Source organism: Otolemur garnettii, unplaced genomic scaffold (genome assembly GCF_000181295.1).
Source record: "Otolemur garnettii isolate 467f Iridium unplaced genomic scaffold, OtoGar3 scaffold00018, whole genome shotgun sequence".
Taxonomy (NCBI): Eukaryota; Metazoa; Chordata; class Mammalia; order Primates; family Galagidae; genus Otolemur; species Otolemur garnettii.
The window spans coordinates 18,595,930-18,619,089 of NW_003852413.1; the positions used below are offsets into that span (position 1 = coordinate 18,595,930).

At 42.4% G+C, this 23,160-nt stretch overlaps 1 protein-coding gene across 1 annotated transcript; it reads right to left on the bottom strand.

Moving 5' to 3' along the window:
- Positions 1–3,106: 3,106 nt before the first annotated feature.
- On the bottom strand, positions 3,107–21,975 carry LOC100953429 (ADP-ribosylation factor 2-like). The gene is made up of 5 exons (XM_003786232.3): positions 21,949–21,975; positions 18,264–18,423; positions 17,036–17,146; positions 6,916–7,040; positions 3,107–3,501 (listed from the first exon to the last, which is right to left on the bottom strand). The coding sequence occupies exons 2-5, from the start codon at positions 18,409–18,411 to the stop codon at positions 3,340–3,342; spliced, it is 546 nt and encodes a 181-aa protein (XP_003786280.1). The 5' UTR covers positions 18,412–18,423; positions 21,949–21,975; the 3' UTR covers positions 3,107–3,339.
- Positions 21,976–23,160: the final 1,185 nt, after the last annotated feature.

The window sequence follows — 23,160 nt, forward strand, 5'->3', positions numbered from 1 at the left end:
CACCTGGACACCAAGATATCCCCAGGGAAACATCAGAGCAAGGCAAAGGTATGAGAAAGGTACTGCTCACAACCCTGTGAGGTAGGTCTGAGTATCCCCATTGAACAGTTAAGTAAATCGAGGACTGGAAATGTGGACGCTAAGAGTGACTGGCCTGAGGTCAGTAGCTAGTGAGGGACACAACAGAGATGCAAACATGATTTGCAGGGACCCAAGCCTTTGCTCTAAACCACTGTACTGAAGTGCCCACTACTTATACTTATTCTGACTACAAGCCCCAAAGTCCCAGTGTGAGAAAGACTGTGGTGAAAGTGCCTTGTGAAGTCCCAGCGAGGCGTACTGCTGGGCCGGCGGGCCAGGACTGCACCTCTGTGTTTGTCTTCTGTATGCGCCCTGGGTGTTTTCAACAGAAAGTCTGCTAAAATGGACGGAGAAAGAGATTTTAGTCGTTGAAGATACTCAGAAGCACACGGCTATCTTCTTCCAAAGCAAGTTCGTTATTGTCTAACAACCAATCAATATTTTCAGTGAGGCCTAGCACGAGACCAGGTACAGATACAAAAGCACAGAACACGGGCTGGGCGCCCATAGCTCAGTGGTTGGGGCGCCAACCACATGCTCCAGAGCTGGTGGGTTCAAACCCAGCCAGAGTCTGCTAAACAAAAAAATAGCCAGGCGTTGTGGTGGGCGCCTGTAGTTCCAGCTACTTGGGAGGGTGAGGCAAGAGAATTGCTTAAGCCCAAGAGTTGGAGGTTGCTGTGAGCTGTGATGCGACAGCACTCTACCAAGGGTCACACAGTGAGACTCTGTCTCAAAAAAAAAACAAGCATAAGACACAGTCTCTGCCCATTCTCGGTGTATAATCTAAATAGTTCTCAGAAATTGCTCCATGGTCAAAAAGGAAATCTGGACTCCGCTGCCAGTACTGCAAAGAACATTCTTTAAAGTCCAACATTTAAAAAAAACATACTATTACACTCCACATTTACTATGGTATGATTTTTTTCCTCATAAATTCAACTGCATTGTCAATAAACAAGATTTACTTTTATTAAAATTCACCTTGAATAAAAATCCTTTGAAAAAGGAATTTTAGAAGGTTAACTACAAGTGCTTAGGTACAAATATGGCCAATAGTTGTCTGGGCAAAGGAGCTCTGGACTACTGAGTGAACCTAGCTCATGTTGGGGTCACTTTTATTAATATTTGGAGGATAACATAAGGCAAGTTTCCAAATAGTTAATAAGGTATTATTGCTGCCCAAAAGACAAGTGATGCCATGGAGAGTGATCTAGACAAAGAGATATTTTTCATAGCAAAATTTAGCACCCACTTGGAGGCAATTCTAGGGGTGGCCAGGAGTTTCATCCCTCAAATTAACTTTTTGCTTTTTTAAATTTTGAGACAGAGTTTCACTCTTTACCTCTGGATGGTGTGCCATAGCATCCTAGCTCACAGCAACCTCAAACTCTTGGGCTCGAGAGATCCTCCTGCCTCAGCCTCCCAAGTACCTAGGACTGACTACAGGCACCTACCACAACACCCACCTAATTTTTCTATCTTTAGTAGAGACAGGGTCTTGCTATTGCTCAGGCTGGTCTCAAACTCCTGAGTTCAAAGAATCAGCCCATCTTGGCCTCCCAAGAGTGCTAGGATGACAGGCATAATCCACCATGCCCAGTCTAAAATTAATCTCTTAATTCTCTCACAAACTCTCAGAACTCAGGAGTATGTGATTCTGGGAATAGAAACTAGCTCAAACCTTCAGATGGACTAAGATAACTATACCTGGGGATGACTCCATCCCAGGAGCAAGCCTCCTGCCTCACAGGTGGAACATTCAGCATGGCGGGAGGGAGAGATATGGGAGCCTGAGACCTCAGATGGTGATGTCAGAACACACACTCCACCCTTGGGTGGTCTGTGGGGCTCTAGGAAAGAGCCTCACAGCCTCATGCTGAGTTAGTATCTCCCAAAGTCTCATTTGTCAAGTCAGGAACTAGTATAAGGAAAAGATTGGATATTTTTCCGGTGTTATGAAGTCTTGATACTCTAATGAAAAAGATCACTGATTTCTTTAAATAAAGTATGTTAAATCAAGAAGTCTGGGCTAAATAAGGGAAAATTCCAATCTGAACCTCTTCGCACTTGCAGGAAGCGAGTGCCTTTTCTTTCTTGAAGATCCTTTGCTTTAAAGCACTGAAAAGTGAACTTCTAGCTCTGACAGTGATAGAAAACAACAATAATTCCTTCCTTTTTGTAGAAGAACACCAAAAACTAATAGGACTCCAGGTAAGTAGAGGCACCAGAACCAGAACTTACAGCAACTGAACCCAGTCTCATCTCCCTCTCTCCACTGTGAAGTCCATTAACCTTTTTCTTTTTCTTTTAATTTTGAGACAGAGTTTTACCCTTTAGCTCTGTGCACCAGTAAGCCCTCTGGGGTCCTCCATTAACTGGAAAAAGAACCATCAAAGCTATTAAAATGGAAGGTAGCATTCTTTTTAAAATTTTTTCAGGTTAATAATGGGAGTATAGACAATTAGGTTACATTGTTTCTATTTGTTAGGTAAAGTCCAATTTGAATTGTGCCCCTCCCCAAGGAGGCGTGCCATACACCCTTACATTGTGCCTGTTAGGTGAGAGGATATCTCTCTCTATCCCCTCCTCCCTTCCCCACCTGAGTTTAATTGTGCTTTTCTTTTGTATGGGCATGTATTTGTTCATATACTGGTTTCATATTAGAATTGGGTACACTGGACACTTGTTTTTCCATTCTTGTGATGGAAGGTAGCATTCTAATATTAGTTTTCTTAAAGTAAAATAATGATTTTCTTCTTCTTCTTCTTCTTTTTGTTTGTTTGTTTGTTTGTTTGTTCTCTTTGTTTGTTTGTTTGAAATAGAATTTCACTTTGTCGCCCTCAGAAAAGTGTTATGGCATCATAGCTCACAGCAACCTCAAAGTCTTGGGCTCAGGCAATCCTCTTGCTTCAGCTTCCTGAATAGCTGGGACTGCAGGCACCCCACCACTATGCCCATCTATTTTTAGAGATGGGGTTTCACTCTTGCTCTGGCTGGTTGCGAACCTGTGAGCTCAGGCAATTCACCCGCCTCAGCCTCCGAGACTGCTAGGATTACAAGTGTGATCCAACGCGCCCGGCCAAGATATAATAATGTTTTCTTACAGAGTAGATAAGGCACAGCATGAGAGAGCTCCCTCCCTCCCGGGCCCCAGCCACACAGCACACACGACTCTTTGCTTGCGCATGTGCACTGGAGAAGAGGCCAGATGATTTTCCCACAATGCACAGGGAATGGATTGCTTCTGATCACTTCTGATCACTTCTGGTTTGCAAGCTGGTTGGAGAACCAGTCCAGGCCTTCGTAAAGCCCATCTCCGCTGATGGCACATGTAGCCTGAATGTGCCAGTTTCTGTAGTGGAAGGAATGGAGGCCCATCTTGTCTGTTATCTCTGCTACCTTCATAGCATTGGGAAGATCCTTGAAAGAGAACATTCAAAGTCAATTTGTAATGTTGTGTCCATGTAATAAAACATGCTCCTGCCCCTAAATATGCCCTAACCCATGATCTTCTCTATCTCAGTAGATGACAACTCCAGCCTTCTAGTTGCTCAGGCCAAAATGCTTGAAATCATTTTTTTTCTCAATGTCACAGCCAATCTGTCAAAAGTCCTAACACTCTACCATCATAATATATTTAGAATCTGACCACTTCCCACCTCCATGATGTCACCTGATCCAACCCTCATTGCATCTCACCTGGATGATTGAAATAACTTCCTAATTGGTCTTCCTGCTTCTCCTCTTACTCCTTAGAGCCTGTTCTCAACCGGGCAGTCAGTGAAAGTCAGATCTAATCACTCTCCCATCAAAACACAATAGCTCCCTCCCTCCTTGGGTAAGAGCCAGAGTCCTTCCTGCGGTCTCCAAGGCTTTCAGGACCTGAGATCTTTCCTAATAGGTCTGCTCTATGTTTTAACTGGCATTCACCATATGTTACTATATCATAAAATTTACTTATTTAGTATGTTTCTTATTCACCATCTGCCTCCCCTAACAGGAATTCCAGCTTTGCAAGGGCAGGAATCTCTGTCTATCTTGTTTTCCAGTGTATCCCAAGTGCCTACACATGTGCCTGTCACAGAATCAGCTCAAACTAAATTTGACTAAATGAGCATTAAAGAACAAAGTAGACAGAGATGTACTGATATGGAAGAACTTCAGAGATATGCTCAGATAAGGTCACAAAACGGAATGCACACTATGGTCTCTGGAATTTAAACAGGAAAACAATCAGGCCAGGCGCAGTGGCTCATGCCCGTAATCCTAGGACTTTGGGAGGCCGAGGTGGGTAGATTGCTTGAGCTTAGGAGTTCTAGACCAGCCTGGGTAAGAGAAAGATACCATATTTACTAAAAATAGAAAAAACTAGCTAGGAGCGGTGACAAGAGTCTATAGTCCCAGGTACTTTGGAGACTGAGCCTAGAGGATCATGCTTGAGCCCAAGAGTTGGAGGTTGCTGTGAGCTATGATGCCCCAGCACTCTAGCCTGGGCAACAGAATGAGACTCTGTCTTAATCAATCATCAATCAATAGGAATACAATAGGAATACAATCAATAGGAATTCAATAGGAATACACATAATTGCTTATCAAGGCACAGAAAGTTGTACTTCTAGAAGAGATATACAAAATTTAACAATGAAGAGTTCTGATTTTTATAATTAAAAACAATGGGCCCAGGTATGATGGCTCACACCTATAATCCCAGTACTCTGGGAGGCAAGAGGTTTGCCTGAGGTCAAAATTTCAACATCAACCCAGGCAAAATAGCCAAGACCCAATCTCAGTCTATCTACAAAATTCGTTTTAAGGGCAGCGCCTGTGGCTCAAAGGAGTAAGGCACCAGCCCCATATGCCAGAGGTGATGGGTTCAAACCCAGCTCCAGCCAAAAACTGCAAAAAACAAACAAACAAACAAAATCTTTTTAAAAATTATCCAGGTGTCAGGCCGGATGCGGTGGTACATGCCTGTAATCCTAGCACTCTGGGAGGCGAAGGCGGGTAGAGAGCTTGAACTCAGGAGTTTTAAGAGCAGCCTGAACAAAAGTGAGACCCTGTCTCTACTAAAAATAGAAAAACTGAGGCAAGAGGATTGTTTGAGCCCAAGAGTTGGAGGTTGCTGTGAGCTATGATGCCAGGGCATTCTACCCTGGGTGACAGCAGGAGACTCTGTCTCAAAAAAAAAAAATTAGCCAGGTGTCATGGCAGGTGCCTGTGAGTCTAGCTACTTGGGAAGTAAAGACAGGAGGATCACTGGAGCCCTGGAGTGTGAGGCTGCAGTGAGCAACAACTGGGCCACTACTTTCCAGCCTGAGTGACAAAAGAGACCATATCTCAAAAAGAATCCAACCAAACAAAAAACTAGCACCCCCAGATTTCATTATTTTCTTTTTTTATAGTCATTACATTCAGTAGTGAAAACTTGGGACTGACATCAACCTGAACAGGAAAGTAATAGTTGAATGAATTGTGATCCATCTACCATTTAAAATAATCTTTACAAAGAATTGGATAACAAGAGGAATCGTGTTTGGTAAATCAGAAGTGACAAAACAGGATGCGACACTGTCAAAACAGTAGGACTGTAATTATATAACCAATGCGCTCGTGGTGCATCGCCACGGGTACCATTTCATATGATTCTACCTCCTTTTTCATGCTAGCTCAGCTTAGACTCATGAGGCTGGGTAGCCCTAAACAGCCCTCCTCCTGTGCCCTTTTTACTGCTTTACATTTACGTAGAAGCCCTTTTTCCTCCTCCTCACAATAAGCCCTGCACAATCTAATCTCTTCTCCCTTTCTCCTCTGCTCATTCTCTTCCAGCTGCACTGGCTGCCTTGCTGTTCCTAGAACTGCATGGCGGTCTTCTTCCTGGGCTTGTGGTCTCTGGATCAGACATCATGTTGTCAGAGAGTCATTCCTCACCCTTCCCCAACCTGTCTTGCCCCCTCATTGCCCTTTAACTTCCTCCATGATCCATGATAGCTACACTCAACATATAACGTATTCTTTTTTTTTTTAGATAGAGTCTCACTATATTGCCCTTGGTAGAGTGCTGTGTTGTCTAACCTCTAACTCTTGGGCTTAAGAAATTCTTTTGCCTCAGCCTTCCAAGTAGGCACCTGCCACAACGTCCGGCTACTTTTTTGTTGTTGTTGCAGCTGTCATTGTTGTTTGGCAGGCCTGGGCTGGGTTTGAACCTGTCTGCCTCGGGCAGTATGTGGCTGGCCCCTTAACCGCTGAGCCACAGGCACAAAGCCACACATTATGTATTCTTTATTGACTGACTCTCCTTCCACTAGCACATCAACTCCACGAATGCAAGGATTTGTGTCTGTCTTGTTCACTGCTTCATAACTGAACACCTAAAACCAGGCCTGGAACGTAGTAAATGCACAATTAGCATTTATTGAGTAAATAAATGAAAGCATTCTAAAAAGAAGATAGTGGTGCCTGGGTGCCTGTAGCGGGTTCGAATCCAGCCTGGGCCTGCCAAACAACAATGACAACTATAACCAAAAAATAGCCGGGCATTGTGGCGGGCACCTGTAGTCCCAGCTACTTGGGAGGCTGAGGCAAGAGGATCGCTTAAGCCCAAGAGTTTGAGGTTGCTGTAAGCAGTGACGCCATGGCACTCTACCCAGGGCGACAGATTGAAACTCTGTCCCAAATAAATAAAATAAAAAGGAGATAGTGGGAGAGGTTACGATTAGGTAATTAGGTAATTAGGTAATAAAGAAGCAAGCATTTCATTTAAATAACTATATTTTTAAGTGAGACATCTGGCAGTAAATTATAGTTCCAGGATTCAGAAAGCCAACAAGAATATACCTGTTTATTTGCAAGCACCAACCAAACTGCATCTCTGAGCTCATCTTCCACTAACAATCTGAGGAGTTCTTCCTGGGCCTCACCAACCCGCTCTCTGTCACTACTGTCAACCACAAAAATCACACCTGGAAAGAAATCACAAGCATGTCAGTCATCTGATCCTGGAAAGAGAGCAGCTGTTTACGTATCTTTATAGCTTCTCTCTGCCTATGTGTGTGATTTCCCTGAATACAATCAATATAAAAGGATGTATGATAATCTCAAGAGTTAGGAAGACACATTTGGCAGTAGTCCATGTGATGATGATGATAATGACAACTTGGTGCTTATCTGCCAATAAGCCCTTTGAGACAAAAAAGGTGGAGCAGCTGCCCAAAGAACTAATTTGATCGTAGGCTGTATCACTAGTAGTGATAGGAGCTCAATTTCTAGGACATGGATAATAACAGGCTTACCCTACTGTATATCAGTCTGAACATTCAGGGAATACAGATATACATGGGCAAACTGGAGAGATTCAAAAAATGACAGGAGTAGGCCAGGTGCAGCGGCTCACGCCTGTAGTCCTAGCACTCTGGGAGGACGAGGCCGGTAGATTGTTTGAGCTCAGGAATTTAAGACCAGCCTGAGCAAGAACGAGACCTCGTCTCTAAAAAATAGCTGGGTGTTGTGGTGGGTGCCTGTGGTCCCAGCTACTCGGGAGGCTGAGGCAAGAGAATCACTTGAGCCCAAGAGTTTGAGGTTGCTGTGAGCTGTGAGGTTGAGCAGAGTTTTGAAACTCTGTCTCAAAAATGGAGGTGGGGCAGGACACATACATATATGGCTGTTTGTATATGCATAAAATGTCTGGACAGGCACAAAAGATAAAAGCAGTTGTCTATGGAAGGGAACTGAACGGTTAAGGGACAGGAAAGAATGGTAACTTTTCACTCTTGGCCCCCCATCTGTATGGTTTCTACATCCATGGATTCAACTAACCACAGACCAAAATTATAAGGAAAAATAAACTATACTGAACATGTACAGACTTTTCTCTTGGCAGTATTTCCTAAACAATACAGTGTAATAACCATAGCATTGACAATGTATTAGGTATTACCAGTAATCCAGAGATAATTTAAAGTGTCCAGGAGAATGTGCATAAGTTATATGCAAATACTACCCTGGTTTATCTAAGGGACTTGAATATCCTCGGATTTTGGTATCCTTGGGAGTCCTGGAACCAATCCCCCTTAGATACCAAGGGAGGACTATATTTTGAACCCTATAGATATAGTGCCATTCAACAAATTAAAACAACCAAACCTAAAATCAAGGAGAAAAATCTTTCCACATAATAACTCTGGACCATTTTATGCATTCTATATACTACATATAAATATCAGTTAAGAAATCACATAAACAGTTCACATTTCAGTTTATATAAGTGAAACACACACAGTCAAATGTCTTATTAGAAAGCTAAAAGCATCTGTTAAGTTCTGTCATACTCAACGTACTAATGAAGAAAATTTCAACTAAAAGACACCATTATCATTAGACACTGGCAGAAAAAGAGGGTGACAGCACCCAAGATCACTCGTGGATGAAACATTTGTCCTAGTCACAGATAGCAAATCCATTCTTCAAGGAGCTCCCAATTGCTATTTCATGAAAAGTCCAAATTACCCACCCAAGGTGATAGAATATAGCCAGCTCCCTGCCATCAAAGTGATAGTTTTTGAAATGCAGTAAAATTAGACTTATTATAAAAAGAAGATTGAAGAACAAAATGCACTTCAACTTGGCATCTGAATGTGAAAACTCTTAGTAGAGTGTATCTGCCAGAAAATGATGAAGTGAAACCTCAAACAATTTGAGTTTCTGAGTGCCTGCTACCTTCCAGCCATAAAACTAAGTGTTTCAGAGAATTAATCTCATTTAAGTCCAGTGATGGAGACAGTAGGTATTATCTCCATTTTAAGATGAGGAAATTAAGACAGAAGAGATTACTTAATTTTCACAAGGTTTTCATAGCTGAGCTGTGGTTCAAGCCCATTTAATTTTATTACAGATGAGAAACTGCAATGGTTTGGCCAAGTTGTCTACTGCCAATCCAAGACAGTGGACACTGTATCAAAGGAGAAATGTTATCTGCAATAGACTGAAATACAAAGATATAAAAATCCAAGTGTCAGGGCTGTGCCCACAGCTCAGTGGGTAGGGTGCTGGCCACATACACCAAGGCTGGTGGATTCAAACCCGGCCCAGGCCAGCTAAAAAACAACAATGACAATGACAACAACACTCTTTCAGATCAGGGGTTCTCAACCTGTGGGTCGCGACCCACAGGAACTGTATTAAAGGGCCACGGCATTAGGAAGGTTGAGAACCACTGCTTTCAGATGGATATTGAACCCTGGGTCATCTCAACTCAAACAGAGCTTCTCCAAGACACATTGTAATGAATCTCTCCAAAGTCAAGATGAAAGAAAAAATTCTGCAAGCAGCCAGGAGTAAGTGGCAATTGACCTACAGAGGCAGAGCCAGTACGATAACAGCAGACTTTTCAACTGAAACTTTCCAGCCAGAAAAGCATGGTCATCATGGTCATCCACCTTCAACATTCTTAAAAAAACAATTTTCAGCCCAGAATTCTACATCCTGCTAAACTAAGCTTCAGAGTTTCAGTGATGGAGAAATCAAATCTTTTGCAGATGTACAAACACTGAGGAAATTTGCCTCAATAAGACCAGCTCTACATGAAATACACAGACCTATTCTCAACACGGACCATCACAATGGACCACCAGCAAAGTAAATACCCAGAAGCTAAAGGTCAAAACTTCGCTTCCACAATGGCACAAAGGATAAAACTACACAACAGGCTTTCACAAGATAAGATGACTAGAATTCCACCACATTTATCAATTCTCTCAATAAATGTCAATGGATTGAATTCACCACTGTAGAGGCACAGGCTGGCTGACTGGATAAAAAAGCACAAGCCGGCTCAGTGCCTATAGCTTAGTGGCTAGGGCGTTGGCCACATACACTGGGGCTGGTGGATTCAAACGCAGCCCAAGCCAGCCAAACAACAGTGACAACTACAACAAAAAAATTGCTGGGCGTTGTGGTGGGCGTCTGTAGTCCCAGCTACTTGGGAGGCTGAGACTAGAGAATTGCTTAAGCCCAAGAGCTGGAGGTTGCTGTGAAGCTGTGACACCACAGCACTCTACCAAAGGTGACATAGTGAGATTCTGTTTAAAAAAAAAAAATAAGACACAAGCCATCCACACGCTATCTCCAGGACACCTAGCCTTGACTGACAAATCAAGACTCAGAGTTTAGGGATGGAAAACAGTATTTCAAGTAAATGGAAATCAGAAGAAAGGAGGGGCTGCAATCTTATTCTCAGATACAAATGGATTTGAAGCAACTGAAGAAAGACAAAGATGGACACTTTATAATGGTCAAAGGAATGATACAACAAGAAGACATTTCAATTTGAAATATTTATACATGCAACTTAAATGTTCTCAGATTTATGAAACAGATCTTGATGGGTCTGAGCAATATGATATCCCATAACACCACAATAGCCGGTGACTTTAACACCTTTCTCACAGAACTAGATAGGTCCTCTAAACAGGAACTAAACTAAGATACAAAGGACTTAAACGTGACCCTAGAACAAATGCGATTAATAGACATGTACAGAACACACCATCCCAAAGCTAAAGAATGTATATTTTTCTCATTAGACCACACCCTAGGATACAAATCAAACCTAAGAACAATTAAAAGAATAGAATTTATACCTTGTATCTTCTTAGACCGCAAGACAATAAAGGTAGAACTCAACTCCAACAAAAACATTCATCCCCACAAAGACTTGGAAATTAAGCAACCTTATGCTGAATGATAGCTGGGTTCAGGAAGAGATAAAATAGGTAATCGTGAAATTCCTCAAACATAATAACAATAAAGACACAAGTTACCAAAACATGTGGGATACAGTAAAAGGAGTCTTAAGAGGGAAATTCATCACATTAGATGCCTACATTTGAAAAACAGAAAGAGAGTGCATCAACAAACTCACGAACCATCTTATGGAATTGGAAAAAGAAGAAAAATTTAATCCCAAACCCGGCAGAAGAAAAGAAATAACCAAAATTAAATCAGAGATTAATGAAATTGAAAACAAAAGAATCATTCAGAAAATTAATGAAACAAAAAGTTGTTTTTTTTAAAAAAATAAATATAATCGACAAACCTTTGGCCAGATTAACTAGAAACAGAAAAGTAAAATCTCTAAGAATCTCAATCGGAAATGATAAAGGGAAATAACAACAGATGCCACAGAGATACAGGAGATCATTTATGAGAACTAGGGGAAACTCTATGCCCACAAATTTGACAATGTGGAGGAAATGGATTAATACCTGGAATCACGCCCTCTCCCTAGATTTAACCAAGAAGAAATAGATCTCTTGAACAGACCAATTCCAAGAATTGAGATTGAAGAAATAATAAAAAATCTCCCAGCAAAAAACTGCCCCGGTCCAGATGGCTTCATACCAGAATTCTATCAAACCTTCAAAGAAGAGCTTATATCCACACTGTACAAATTATTCCAAAAAATTGAGAAGGAAGAATCTTCCCCCAACACATTCTATGAAGCAAACATCACCCTGGTACCAAAACCAGGAAAAGACCCAACTAAAAAGGAGAACTTTCAGACCAATTTCACTAACAAATATAGATGCAAAAATTCTCCATAAAATCCTAGCCAATAGATTATAGCTACAAATTTTAAAAAATCATTCATCATGATCAAGTAGGTTTCATCCCAGGGATGCAAGGCTGGTTTAACATACGCAAGTCCATAAATGTTATTCACTGCATCAACAGAAGCAAAAACAAAGACCGTATGATCCCCTAAATAGATGCAGAAAAAGCATTCGATAAAATTCAGCATCCTTTTCTAGTTAGAACACTTAAGAATATATGCATCGATGGCACATTTCTGAATCTGATAGAAGCCATCTACAACAAACCCACAGCTAATTGTTATACTGAATGGAGTAAAACTGAAAGCTTTTCCACTTAGAACTCAAACCAGACAAGGTTGTCCTCTATTGCCACTACTATTCACTATAGTGCTGGAAGTTCTAGCCAATACAATCAGGCAGGAGAAGGAAATAAAGGGCACTCAAATGGGGGCCGAGGAGGTCACACTCTCTTTCGTTGCCGACAACATGATCTTATACTCAGAGAACCCTAAAAACTCAACCACAAGACTCCTGGAAGTGATCAAAAAATACAGTAAAGTCTCAGGATCAATGTCCATAAATCAGTAGACTTTGTATATGCCAATAATAGCTAAGATGAGACGCTAATCAAAGACATAATTCCCTTACAGAAGAAATACCTAGGCATATACCTAACAAAAGAGGTATAGGACTTCTACAAAGAAAATTGTGAAACCCTAAGAAAAGAGAAAAACAGAAGATCTTAACAAATGGAAGAACATATCATGCTCATAGCTGGGAAGAATAAACATTGTCAAAATGTCTATACTTCCCAAAGCAATCTACAGATTCAATGCAATCCCCATTAAAATACCATCATCATACTTTCAAGATTTGGAGAAAATAATTCTTCATTGTATATGGAAACAGAAGAAACCCCATATAGCCAAGGTTATTGTTAGTCATAAACACAAAGCTGACTTTCTATAAGACCATTGTGATCAAAACAGCATGCTATTGGCCCCAAAATAGAAACACTGACATTGGAACAGAATAGAAAACCATGAGATGAAACTAACACCTTACACCCACCTGATTTTTTCTTTTTTCTTTCTTTCTTTCTTTTTTTTTTTTGAAACAGAGTTTCAACCTCAAACTCTTGGGCTTAAGGAATTCTCTTGCCTCAGCCTCCCAAGGAGCTAGGACTACAATGCCCAGCTATTTTTTTGTTGTTGTTGCAGTTGTCATTGTTGCCCTAGCTGGCCAGGGCTGGGTTCAAATGTGCCAACCTGGTATATGTAGCCAGTGGCCTATCCACTGAGCCGTGAGCGCTGCCAGCCACCTGATTTTTGATCATCCAAACAAGAATATGCACTGGGGAAAAGAATCCCTATTCAATAAATGGTGCTGGGAGAACTGGATAAGCACAGGTAACAGATTGAAACTAGACCCCCACCTCTCAACACTTACAAAAATTGATTCAAGATGGATAAGATTTAAATCTAAGGCATGAAGCAATAAAAATCCTCAAAGAATGTGTGGGAAAAACACTTGAAGATATCAGCCTGGGGAAAGATTTTAGAAGACTTCCATGACAATTGCAACAACAATAATAATAAACAAATGGGACTTAAACCGAAAAGCTGCTGTACAACTAAGGAGACAACAACCAAAGCAAATAGACAGCCTTCAGAATGGAAAAAGATATTTGCTTTTGCCCGCAAACAGATCCTACTTTTTGGTAAGTAGGATCTACAGAGAATTTAAATTAATCAACAACAAAAAAAAGACCCAACAACCTCATATATCACTGGGCAAGTGACATGAAGAGCACCTTCTCTAAAAAAGACAGATTAATGGCTAACAAACATAAAAAACATGCTCATCATCCCTAATCATCACAGAAATGCAAATCAAAACTACCCTGAGATATCACCTAGCCCCAGTGGGAATAGCTCACATCACAAAGTCTCAGCTGCAGATGCTGACATGGATGGGGAGAGAAGGGAACACTTTATACTGCTGGTGGAACTGCAAACTAATGTAACCTTTTTGGAAGAAGTATGGAGAATCTCAAAGAACTCAAATTAGATCTCTCATTTGATCCTGCAATCCCATTACTGGGCATCTACCCAGAAGAAAAAAAAATCCTTTTATCATATGGACATTTGCACTAGACTGTTAGTTGAAGCTCAATTTACAATCTCCAAAATGTGGAAACAGCCTAAATGCCTAATGCCTTAATCCAGAAATGGATTAAGAAGCGGTGGTATATGTACACTAGGAAATACTATTCTGCCATTAAAAAAGATGGAGACTTGGGCAGCGTCTGTAACTCAGTGAGTAGGGCGCCGGCCCCATATACTGAGGGTGGCGGGTTCAACCCCAGCCCTGGCTAAACTGTGAGAAAAAATTAGCTGGGCATTCTGGTGGTGCCTGTAGTCCCAGCTATGTGGGAGGCTGAGGCAAGAGAATGGCTTAAGCCCTCGAGTTGGAGATTGCTGTGAGCTGTGACATCACAGCACTCTACCAAGGGTAATAAAGTGAGACTCTGTCTCAAAAAAAAAAAAAATAGATGGAGACTTTATATCTTTTGTATTAACCTGGATGAAGGTGGAACACATTCTTCTTAGTAAAGGATCACAAGAATGGAGAAGCAAGAATCCAGTGTACTCAATTCTAATATGAAGGCAGTAGATGAGCTAATACAAAGTGGGGGTAAGGTGGCCTGGCACCTCTAGCTCAGGGAGTAGGGTGCCAGCCACATACACTAAGGCCAGTGGGTTTGAGCCCAGCCCAGCCCAGCCCATTGCTGTTTGAACAATGACCACTGCAACAAAAAATACCGGGCATTGTGGTGGCCACCTGTAGTCCTAGCTAGTGGGGAGGCTGAGACAAGAGAATCGCTTAAGCCTAAGAGATTGAGGTTGCTGTGAGCTGTGATGCCATGGCACTCTACTGAGGGTGACATAGTGACACACTGTCTTTAAAAAAAAAAAAAAATGGGAGTAAGGGAATGAGGGAGTGAGGAGAGGGAAAGAAGGAGGGGGTGTATGGCACACCTCTTAGGGGCAGGGTACAATTATAAGAGGGACTTTATCTAACAAATGCAATCAGTGTAACCTAATTCTTTGTACCCTCAATGAATCCCAAACAATTAAAAAAAAAAGCATCGGCTCGGCGCCTGTGGCTCAAGTGGCTAGGTGCCAGCCACATACACCAGAGCTGGCAGGTCTGAATCCAGCCGGGGCCTGCCAAAAAACAATGACAACTGCAACAACAACAAAAATAGCCAGATGTTATGGTAGGTGCCTGTAGTCCTAGCTACTTGTGAGGCTGAGGCAAGAGAATTGCTTAAGCCCAGGAGTTAGTAGTTGCTGTGAGCTATGATGCCACAACACTCTACCCAGGGCCATAGCTTTTTTTCAAAAAAAAAAAACGGCCAGGATTTGGTATTCCACCTATCCCTGTTTGTCTCTTTCTCTCCAGAGGCATAATTTTTAGACATTCTCAACATGTTTAAAAGAATTAACTGAATTCAAATTCTTCCAAAACTAGTATTTCATCTAAGGCACATACACCTCTAAATAAACTGAAAGGACAGCCATTTTCTAACCATTCTGGACTAAGGGAAGTTTCCTATGGAGAGCATTAAAGTCCAAATACTCTAGAAACACAGAGACCACTTCTTTTTTTTGTAATGAGACAGAGCCTTAAGCTGCCCTGGGTAGAGAGCTGTGGTATCACAGGTCACAGCAACCTCCAACTTTTGGACTCAAGTGATTCTCCTGCTTCCGCCTCCCAAGTAGCTGGGACTACAGGCACCCACCACAAGGCCCGGATATTTTTTAGTTGCAGATGTCACTGTTGTTTGGTGGGCCCGGGCTGGATTTAAACCTGCAAGCTCAGGTGTATGTGGCTGGTGCCTTAGCTGCTTGAGCCACAGGCGCCGAGCCGAGACCATTTCTTGAAAAGAAACCTTCCTTAACAAGGGTTAGGAGGCCATTAGAAGAGAGGTAATGACAGATAGGCCAAATAAAATAGAATATTACAGGGAATTGCTTTAAGCATCCATCTTCATTTTTAATTTATGTTTTATTTTCACTTTTCTGAGGCAAGGTCTTGAAAGGACAGCGTTTCTAATAAACTATCTACAGAGAAAAAATAAACTAAGAGAAAGATTTTTAAAAAGACAAATCACAGCACGCAACTATCCTTTGCTTAACCACCTGTGGCTTAACTTGTTCTCTTTAAAAGTTCATTGTGCCTCAGCCAAACTGCAACAAAAAAATAGCCAGGTGTTGTAGGGGGCGCCTGTAGTCCCAGCTACTTGGGAGGCTGAGACGAGAGAATCACCTAAGCCCAGGAGTTGGAGGTTGCTGTGAGCTGTGACACCACAGCACTCTACCGAGGGTTAATAAGAGAAACTCTGTCTCAAAAAAAAAGTTCATTGTACAGCCCCTGAAGAGTTCTAAGCAGACAGCCAGGGTGTGACCCTCCTCCACATCTAAGAAGCCTGATAAAGCCCATCTAGCAGAAGAATAAGAAACAAAAACACATAGCTGCCTCCTGTTATCGTTTTGTAACAATAACCACTCAATCCCTTATCCCAATAAAACAGACCCCCAAACCCCTTCCCCTCCAGACCTGTGTCCTTTCCTTTCTTGAAAAGTAAGAAAAAAATTTTGCTTCAAATCTATCCTAATCTGTGTTTTAAAACTTCTTTTTATTTATTTATTTGAGACAGAGTTTTACTTTGTTGCCCTCGGTAGAGAGCTGTGGCGTCACAGCTCACAGCAACCTCAAACTCTTGGGCTCAAGCAATTCTCTTGCCTCAGCTTCCCGAGTAGATTACAGGTGCCTGCCACAATACCTGGCTATTTTTTGTTGTTGTTGTTGTTGCAGTTGTCATTGGTGTTTTAGCTGGCTGGGGCCAGGTTCAAACCCGCCACCCTTGGTGTACATGGCTGGTGCTTTATCCATTGAGCCACAGGCACCGCCTATACTGAAAATTCTTTCTCAGCCCAGGTTGCAAGTTCTCCTCCAATAGGCCTCCCTTTTGTCGTCCAGGTTAGAGTGCAGTGACATGATCACAGTTCACTGCAAGCTCAAACTCCTGGGCACAAGCAATCTTCCTGCCTCAGCCTCCCAAATAGCTGGGACTACACCTGACTAATTTTTCTATCTTTTTGTAGAGATGAGGTCTCACTCTTGCTCAGGGTGGTCTAGAACTCCTGACCTCATGCAGTCCTTCCACCCCAGTTTCCCAAAGGGCTAGGATTATAGGCATGTGCCACCACCACACCTGGCCCCATCTTTAGATACATTTAATAGAAATGGTGTCAAGGCTATAGACTGGATACAACAATAAATACTTAATCCTTTACCATTTGTGTTCCGGAAATAATGTCGCCACAAAGGTCTTACTCTGTAATGGCTAGCACCATCCCGGACTGTGAGGCTGATACCTTTATACTCTACCGTCTCCACATTGAAACCTAAATGGAAGAAGGAAAAAAACTTAATTGTGATTTTTACTCATTAAACAATTCAAAGTAATTTCAACTAACATTTGGATACTACTTTCAATTTAAAAAGCAACTTGCTAGTCAAAGATCTTTAGCTTATAAAGAGAATGTGCTAACTTACCCTCCCATTCATCTTGGCAGGTATCTCAAACCTGCTCTTCTCTCCAATCTGAGAACTCAGCCACACTTAACTGGTCCTGCCACAGTGGAGTCCCCATGACTCTGGCCTGCCCCACCATTCTCCCCTTTCTACATCCCTCCCTAGGCGATCTCCCTGCTCCTAGGGCTTCATTATCACCTCTGTACTAACAACTGTAAGATTTATATCCTCCAACTCAGACCTCTCCCCTGAGCTTCAGGCTTATACATCATCTAACAACTTTGGTTAGATGTCTCCAAGGCCCCCAACTAAGGCAGTCTATCAAAAACTGAATTTACAGTCTCCACCCCTCTTCACTCTGCTCCTCTGATAGTTATCCCTTCATTGACTCATTCTACAAGCTGAAAACCTGGGAGGCAATCCCAAACACATCCCACTCTCTCACCCCCAAAGTCCCGCTACAAAATCTTATCAAGTCTTCTCTAATTACTTAGTTGGACGTCACTTCAAGTAGTTGGCTTAAGCCAGAGTGAAGAAAAGAAATCACACTGCATCTTTAAACAGGAGTATACTTGGTGTGGAGAGATGAGAAGCTTCTACTAAGGAAGGCTGGCTGGAACAGAGACTGACCAGGAGACAGTCCCAGCTCCCGCCTCAGGCTTCTGCTGGGCCCCTAACTGAGAGGAATGGAGAGCATAACTGGCCTCATTGTTTTAATCATTATTATCTGTTTCTTTTTTGCTAAGGAAATATGGTTAAATTTGCTGAACCTAAATGTGTTCCTATGTCTCTCTTGTGAACCTGGGAATGTACTAGAATGCTGGGAGCAATTAGGAAAGGATATAGAACTTGGTTTTTAGCCTCAAAAAGTTTACGCTCTTAGAGTGGATAAAGATTTTCAAAATGAAATATGCCGTAACACAAGAAGTATGTAAAAATATAACACAATCAACTCTAACCCAGAAGTGTCACAGGCCATGAACATACCTATTGTAGGAATGGCATCTACAGTCTTTCCCAGCTTCAGTTTATACAAGATAGTGGTTTTTCCAACTCCATCCAAACCCAACATAAGAATACACATCTCTTTTTTTCCGAGCAGACTTTTATAAAGCTTTTCAAAAATGTTCCCCATTATAACTGAACTCTATAACGTGAAAAGAAAAGCAAGTCAAATAATTGCTCTTTACAGAGATACAGATGAGACATACATAAAATATGTGTCTGACAGATGACTCCTGGGAAAGTCTAAACAACTTTAAGTACAGCTTGGTCAATGAGTCGTGCATCCTTTTCAAAGGGAAGTGCAACTAAGGTTTGTGATGCCTTGCCAGAAAATTGTATTTTCCACTGTAGCATCCAAGTGGGAAAGGCAGAAGCATAGCTTCAACACAGCCAGCATGGTGGCAGGCTGTAGTCATCTCAGCTGTGGAAGCAATGCCACAACAAACTCATCTATACCTCATGCTAAACTTTCTTGACCTGAGAATTTACAAAGCCATTTCTTGCATGCAATATGAAGCAAAGTCCTTAAGGCAGGTTTAGTTACAATATCCCTTGGAAACTGAGCACTTTCCTTTGGCTAGCAAACAACCCAGAAAAGAACCTAAGAAATTTCAGAGGTGAGGAAATTCAGCTTTGGGAAACTTCACTGCGGAGAGAGGCAAAACTAGGCAAAGAGCTAAGGAGATACCATAGTATCCAGTGTTCCACTGGCGTAACTGTCATTTTGCTCTCAACCAGTTTTTAGAACTTTGGGTATTGTTGTTGTTTGGTTTTTTGAGCTAGAGTCTTACTCTGTCACCCTGGGTAGAGTGCTATGACATCATCATAGCTCACAGCAACCTCAAACTCCTGGGCTCAAGTGATCCTACCACTTCAGTCTCCTGAGCAGCTGGGATTACAGGCACCCGCCACAACACCTGGCTGTTTTTCTATTTTTAGTAGACAGGTCTTACTCTTGCTCAGGCAGGTCTTCAATTCCTGAGCTCAAGCAATCTGCCTGCCTCAGCCTTCTAGAGTGCTAGGTTAACAGGTGCAAGCCACAGAACCTGTCGCAGGGTTTAGAACTTTGGGTTGCATAGCTTACGGCAACTTCAAACTCCTGGGCTCAAGTGATCCTCCTGCCCAGCCTCCCGAGTGGCTGGGACTGTAGACTTGCCCCATACACCTGACTATTTTTTCTATTTTTAGTAGTGATAAGGTCTCAATCTTGCTCAGCCTGGCTTCTTTTTTTTTTAGAGACAGAGTTTCACTTTGTCACCTTTGGTAGAGTGCCGTAGCATCACAGCTCACGGCAACCTCCAGTTCTTGGGCTTATGCAATTCTCTCGCCTCAGCCTCCTGAGTAGCTGGGACTGTAGGAGCCCACCACAACACCCAGCTATTTTTTTGTTGCAGTTTGACCAGGGCATATGGGGCCAGCGCTCTACTCACTGAGCCACAGGTGCAGCCCTCGAGGCTGGTTTCTAACACCAAATCTCAAGCCATCTTTCCTCCTTGGCCTCCCAGAGTGCTAGGATAACAGGCATGAGCCACCTTGCCTGGACTAGTTTTTAGAAATTTTTATTGAAGTATAATTTACAAACAAATATAAACATACATGATAACTGTGAAGTCCAATGAATTTTCATGAACCAAACCCACCTGGGTAATCTGATCAAGAAAAGATGACTAGCAGACCAGATAGATTCTCTTGTCCCCCCTCTTAGTCCTTACTCCCCCAAAGGTAATCGCTATATTGACTTGTAACAACATAAATCTTCAACATTTTATTTTTCAGTAGATAGCATGGTAGATTACATAAAGGAAAGCAATAGTAAAGTCAGGCTAGTTTTACAGAGATTTAGTCACCCTACTTAAAGTGTGAGCTTGACATTCTAATTAAAGGCTTAAAAGTAGTAACATGTCTACACCTGTAACTATACTCTTGGAAGACTACAAAGATTTTCAAAAAGAAAAAGACTACATCCTTATTCCAGAGACTGTGATTTAGTTTCCTTCTAAATTACTGGACAGGGCAGGGAAAGATACAAAATGAATAGCCAAGCTCTCATCTCTCATTCATCCGGACCCTAGTGACCTCAGAAGGAAGGGGATTTAGGAGAAATATACCTTTATCACCACCACCCTCCGCTCCAAAAAAAAAAAAATTATCTGAAAGATCAACTTATAGTTAAGACAGTTTAATAAGCAGAAAAGGCTTATTTACCCTGCACACAGGAAGAATCACAGAATGATTATCCAATATCCCAATAGGATATAGATATTCTTATACCCTCTTTGTAGAAGGGAAAGAAAGATGACTAAGGTAGGTCATTCTGTTCAGGGGCAATAAATGGTTGCTAGAGAGGATGAATAAATAGGGAAAAGATTGACTTGCAAATGATTCTCTTTGCAAATTAAACTAACCTTGAGAGACAGGCATTATATATATATATAATGGCTTGGGCCAGGTCTGGCTTCTTCTTGACTTTTTTCCCCACCTAGAAATATATTGAGATAACAAGGAGGGGAAACGAAGTTCATTTTTGATAGGCCTTACTGGTTATGCAGATAGAGGGAAAGCCTCTTCCAAGGGCCTGTTGATCTCTAAAGGCGTGTAATATAAAATATTCTTTATACCAGAGTCCTATTTTGAGTTGAGATTTCCTGAGTTTCTTCAAAGGTAAGGCCCGCACTGGAGACACGCCCATAATCCTGACCCACACTAGAGGTGAGCCGCAGGCTGGAAGCAGCCCTGACACAAACATCAATCAGGAGAGAACGATTCCAGTCACTTCTTCATTTCAGCTATCCTGACTCCTGGTCAGACACTATGCTTTCCTTTCCTGGCTTTCCCTATCCCTCGAACTAGCCTCCTCTCCTTCTTGCGGACCCTCACCCGGTGTCTCTGCCTGAACCTCGCACAGAAATTCAAGTTTCTCACAGCAGCTTAACAACGCGGACGATGTCTAAGTACACACCATTCCAACCTACAACCAGAGAAAGCGAGCACAGAATTCACCCTACACAACTGCGCAATGGTTTACCAAGGAATAATGAATGCTTTAATCAATTCAAAGAAGGTCCATATAAGTCTATAAAAGTACAGTGCCTTGCAGAACTCAAAATCTTTCTGGGCAACAAAACTAGAGATTCCTTTTCTTCGTTCCCGAAAAGGGACAGATCTTACAGACTAGGAATGCTGCGGGAAGGGAAGTACTTCCTGCCTCGATGCCCCTTGAGACAGGCAGTGCCAGCACACCTCCTGGTTCTCTCTCGCGCTTCTCTTTTCTCTTCTTCCCACTCCTGTGTCCCAGGCGTCCCCCGCCATCCCCCGCGTTTGGAGAACCGCTGGAGGACGACGCCGCCCACCACAGGGCCTCTCTGGCACGCTCACCCTCCTGGCCACAAGCACCAGATGTCCATCAGGGGGAAAAAACAACGAGACTTCATGGGACGCCTCCTCTCAACTTGGCCCCCTCGGGAGAGGAGCCCACCAAGCCTCTCTAGGTTCCCCGCTGCCCCAGCCCCAGAGAGGGCAGACAGGAAATTCCCTGTCCACAGGACAATGCCGCACTCCACTTTCCCGCCCGCTGACCCAGCGGAAATCCAGGCAGGCCCTGAGTGGTGCCCCCCCTTTCCTGCCAGTCTGCGATTCAACTGTTGCAGCCCTGACCACAGTTACCTACACAGCTACAGACTCCACCGCCTTTAGGACTTCCTCTCCTCTAGGCAAAACGGCTAGAGGCGTGGGAGCGGAAACGTCAACTGACCAATCACCCACTGCCTCTTGGAACTTTTCACCAATGAGGTAGAAGTATTGTGAGTGACGACAAGTCTGGCCAATGCAAAGAACTTGAGGGCCTGGGAGGAAAGAGGCCCGTCCCTCGCGGGGTTCATCTTCCAATAACACCTCCCGGTGTCCTGACAGGACAACCCCATGCGTTGGATGCGTTTGGGACTAATCCTAAAAGGGTAAAAGGATTTCCTATTTGCACTGCCAATCTACTGGGAAAAAAACCCCAAGGATTGAACTAACCCGCCAGCGTTCAGACCAACCAGGTGCGGCTATGTGGGAAGAGCCAAATTCATAATGATATTTAAGGAGATTTGTTGCGGTGGAGTTAAAAGTAGGAACCAGTTTGGGGCTCTGGTTCTGTGTAGAAATACCCAGACACCTACACCGAAATTATGTTTAAGGAACGTTTCCTATTCCGTCTGAAGCGGTATTTCCAGCCTTTCTGTAAAGAGATTTTTCAACAGGTGCGGAATGTACTAGCCACCTGCATGCACCTTTGTTAAGACGTCACAGAATCACGTCCTCACTTCTGAGATGATTTCCGTTTCCTAAATGGCAACTTGGTTAACTAAAAAGTTAAAACGCCTGTAATCATATTGTGAAATACTCAGACCAACTAACATCAATCAAATATAAAATATTTGCCGGGAATTATGTCAAGAACTATACCTACACGCCCATAACGCCGAGTTAGGAACTATTATTACTCCCGTTTACAATAGATAGTTAAGTAACCTAGCAGAGATTCAAACCTGGGTCTGATACCTTAATCTTTTTAACCAAATACATATAGGACTGTACTTACTGTTCTGATTACAGAGATTGTACACATGAGGGTAAACGTATGAGGTTTTCTACATATATTTTTCCGAGTATAAAAAATTATATAGTCATTTTCCAAAACACATGAGGAAAAAGGCACCCCCCTCCCCAGAGAGAGAAAAAGAAGTAAGAGGAGGAAGAGGAAAAGGGAATAATCACTCTTCCTACCAACCAAAGGCAATCACTGTTACCATTCTGGTTTATTTCTATTCAGTCATTTGGCTATGCAATTTCCACATAGTACAGATTACGAATACATACAGTTTCGTCTCACTTTTTC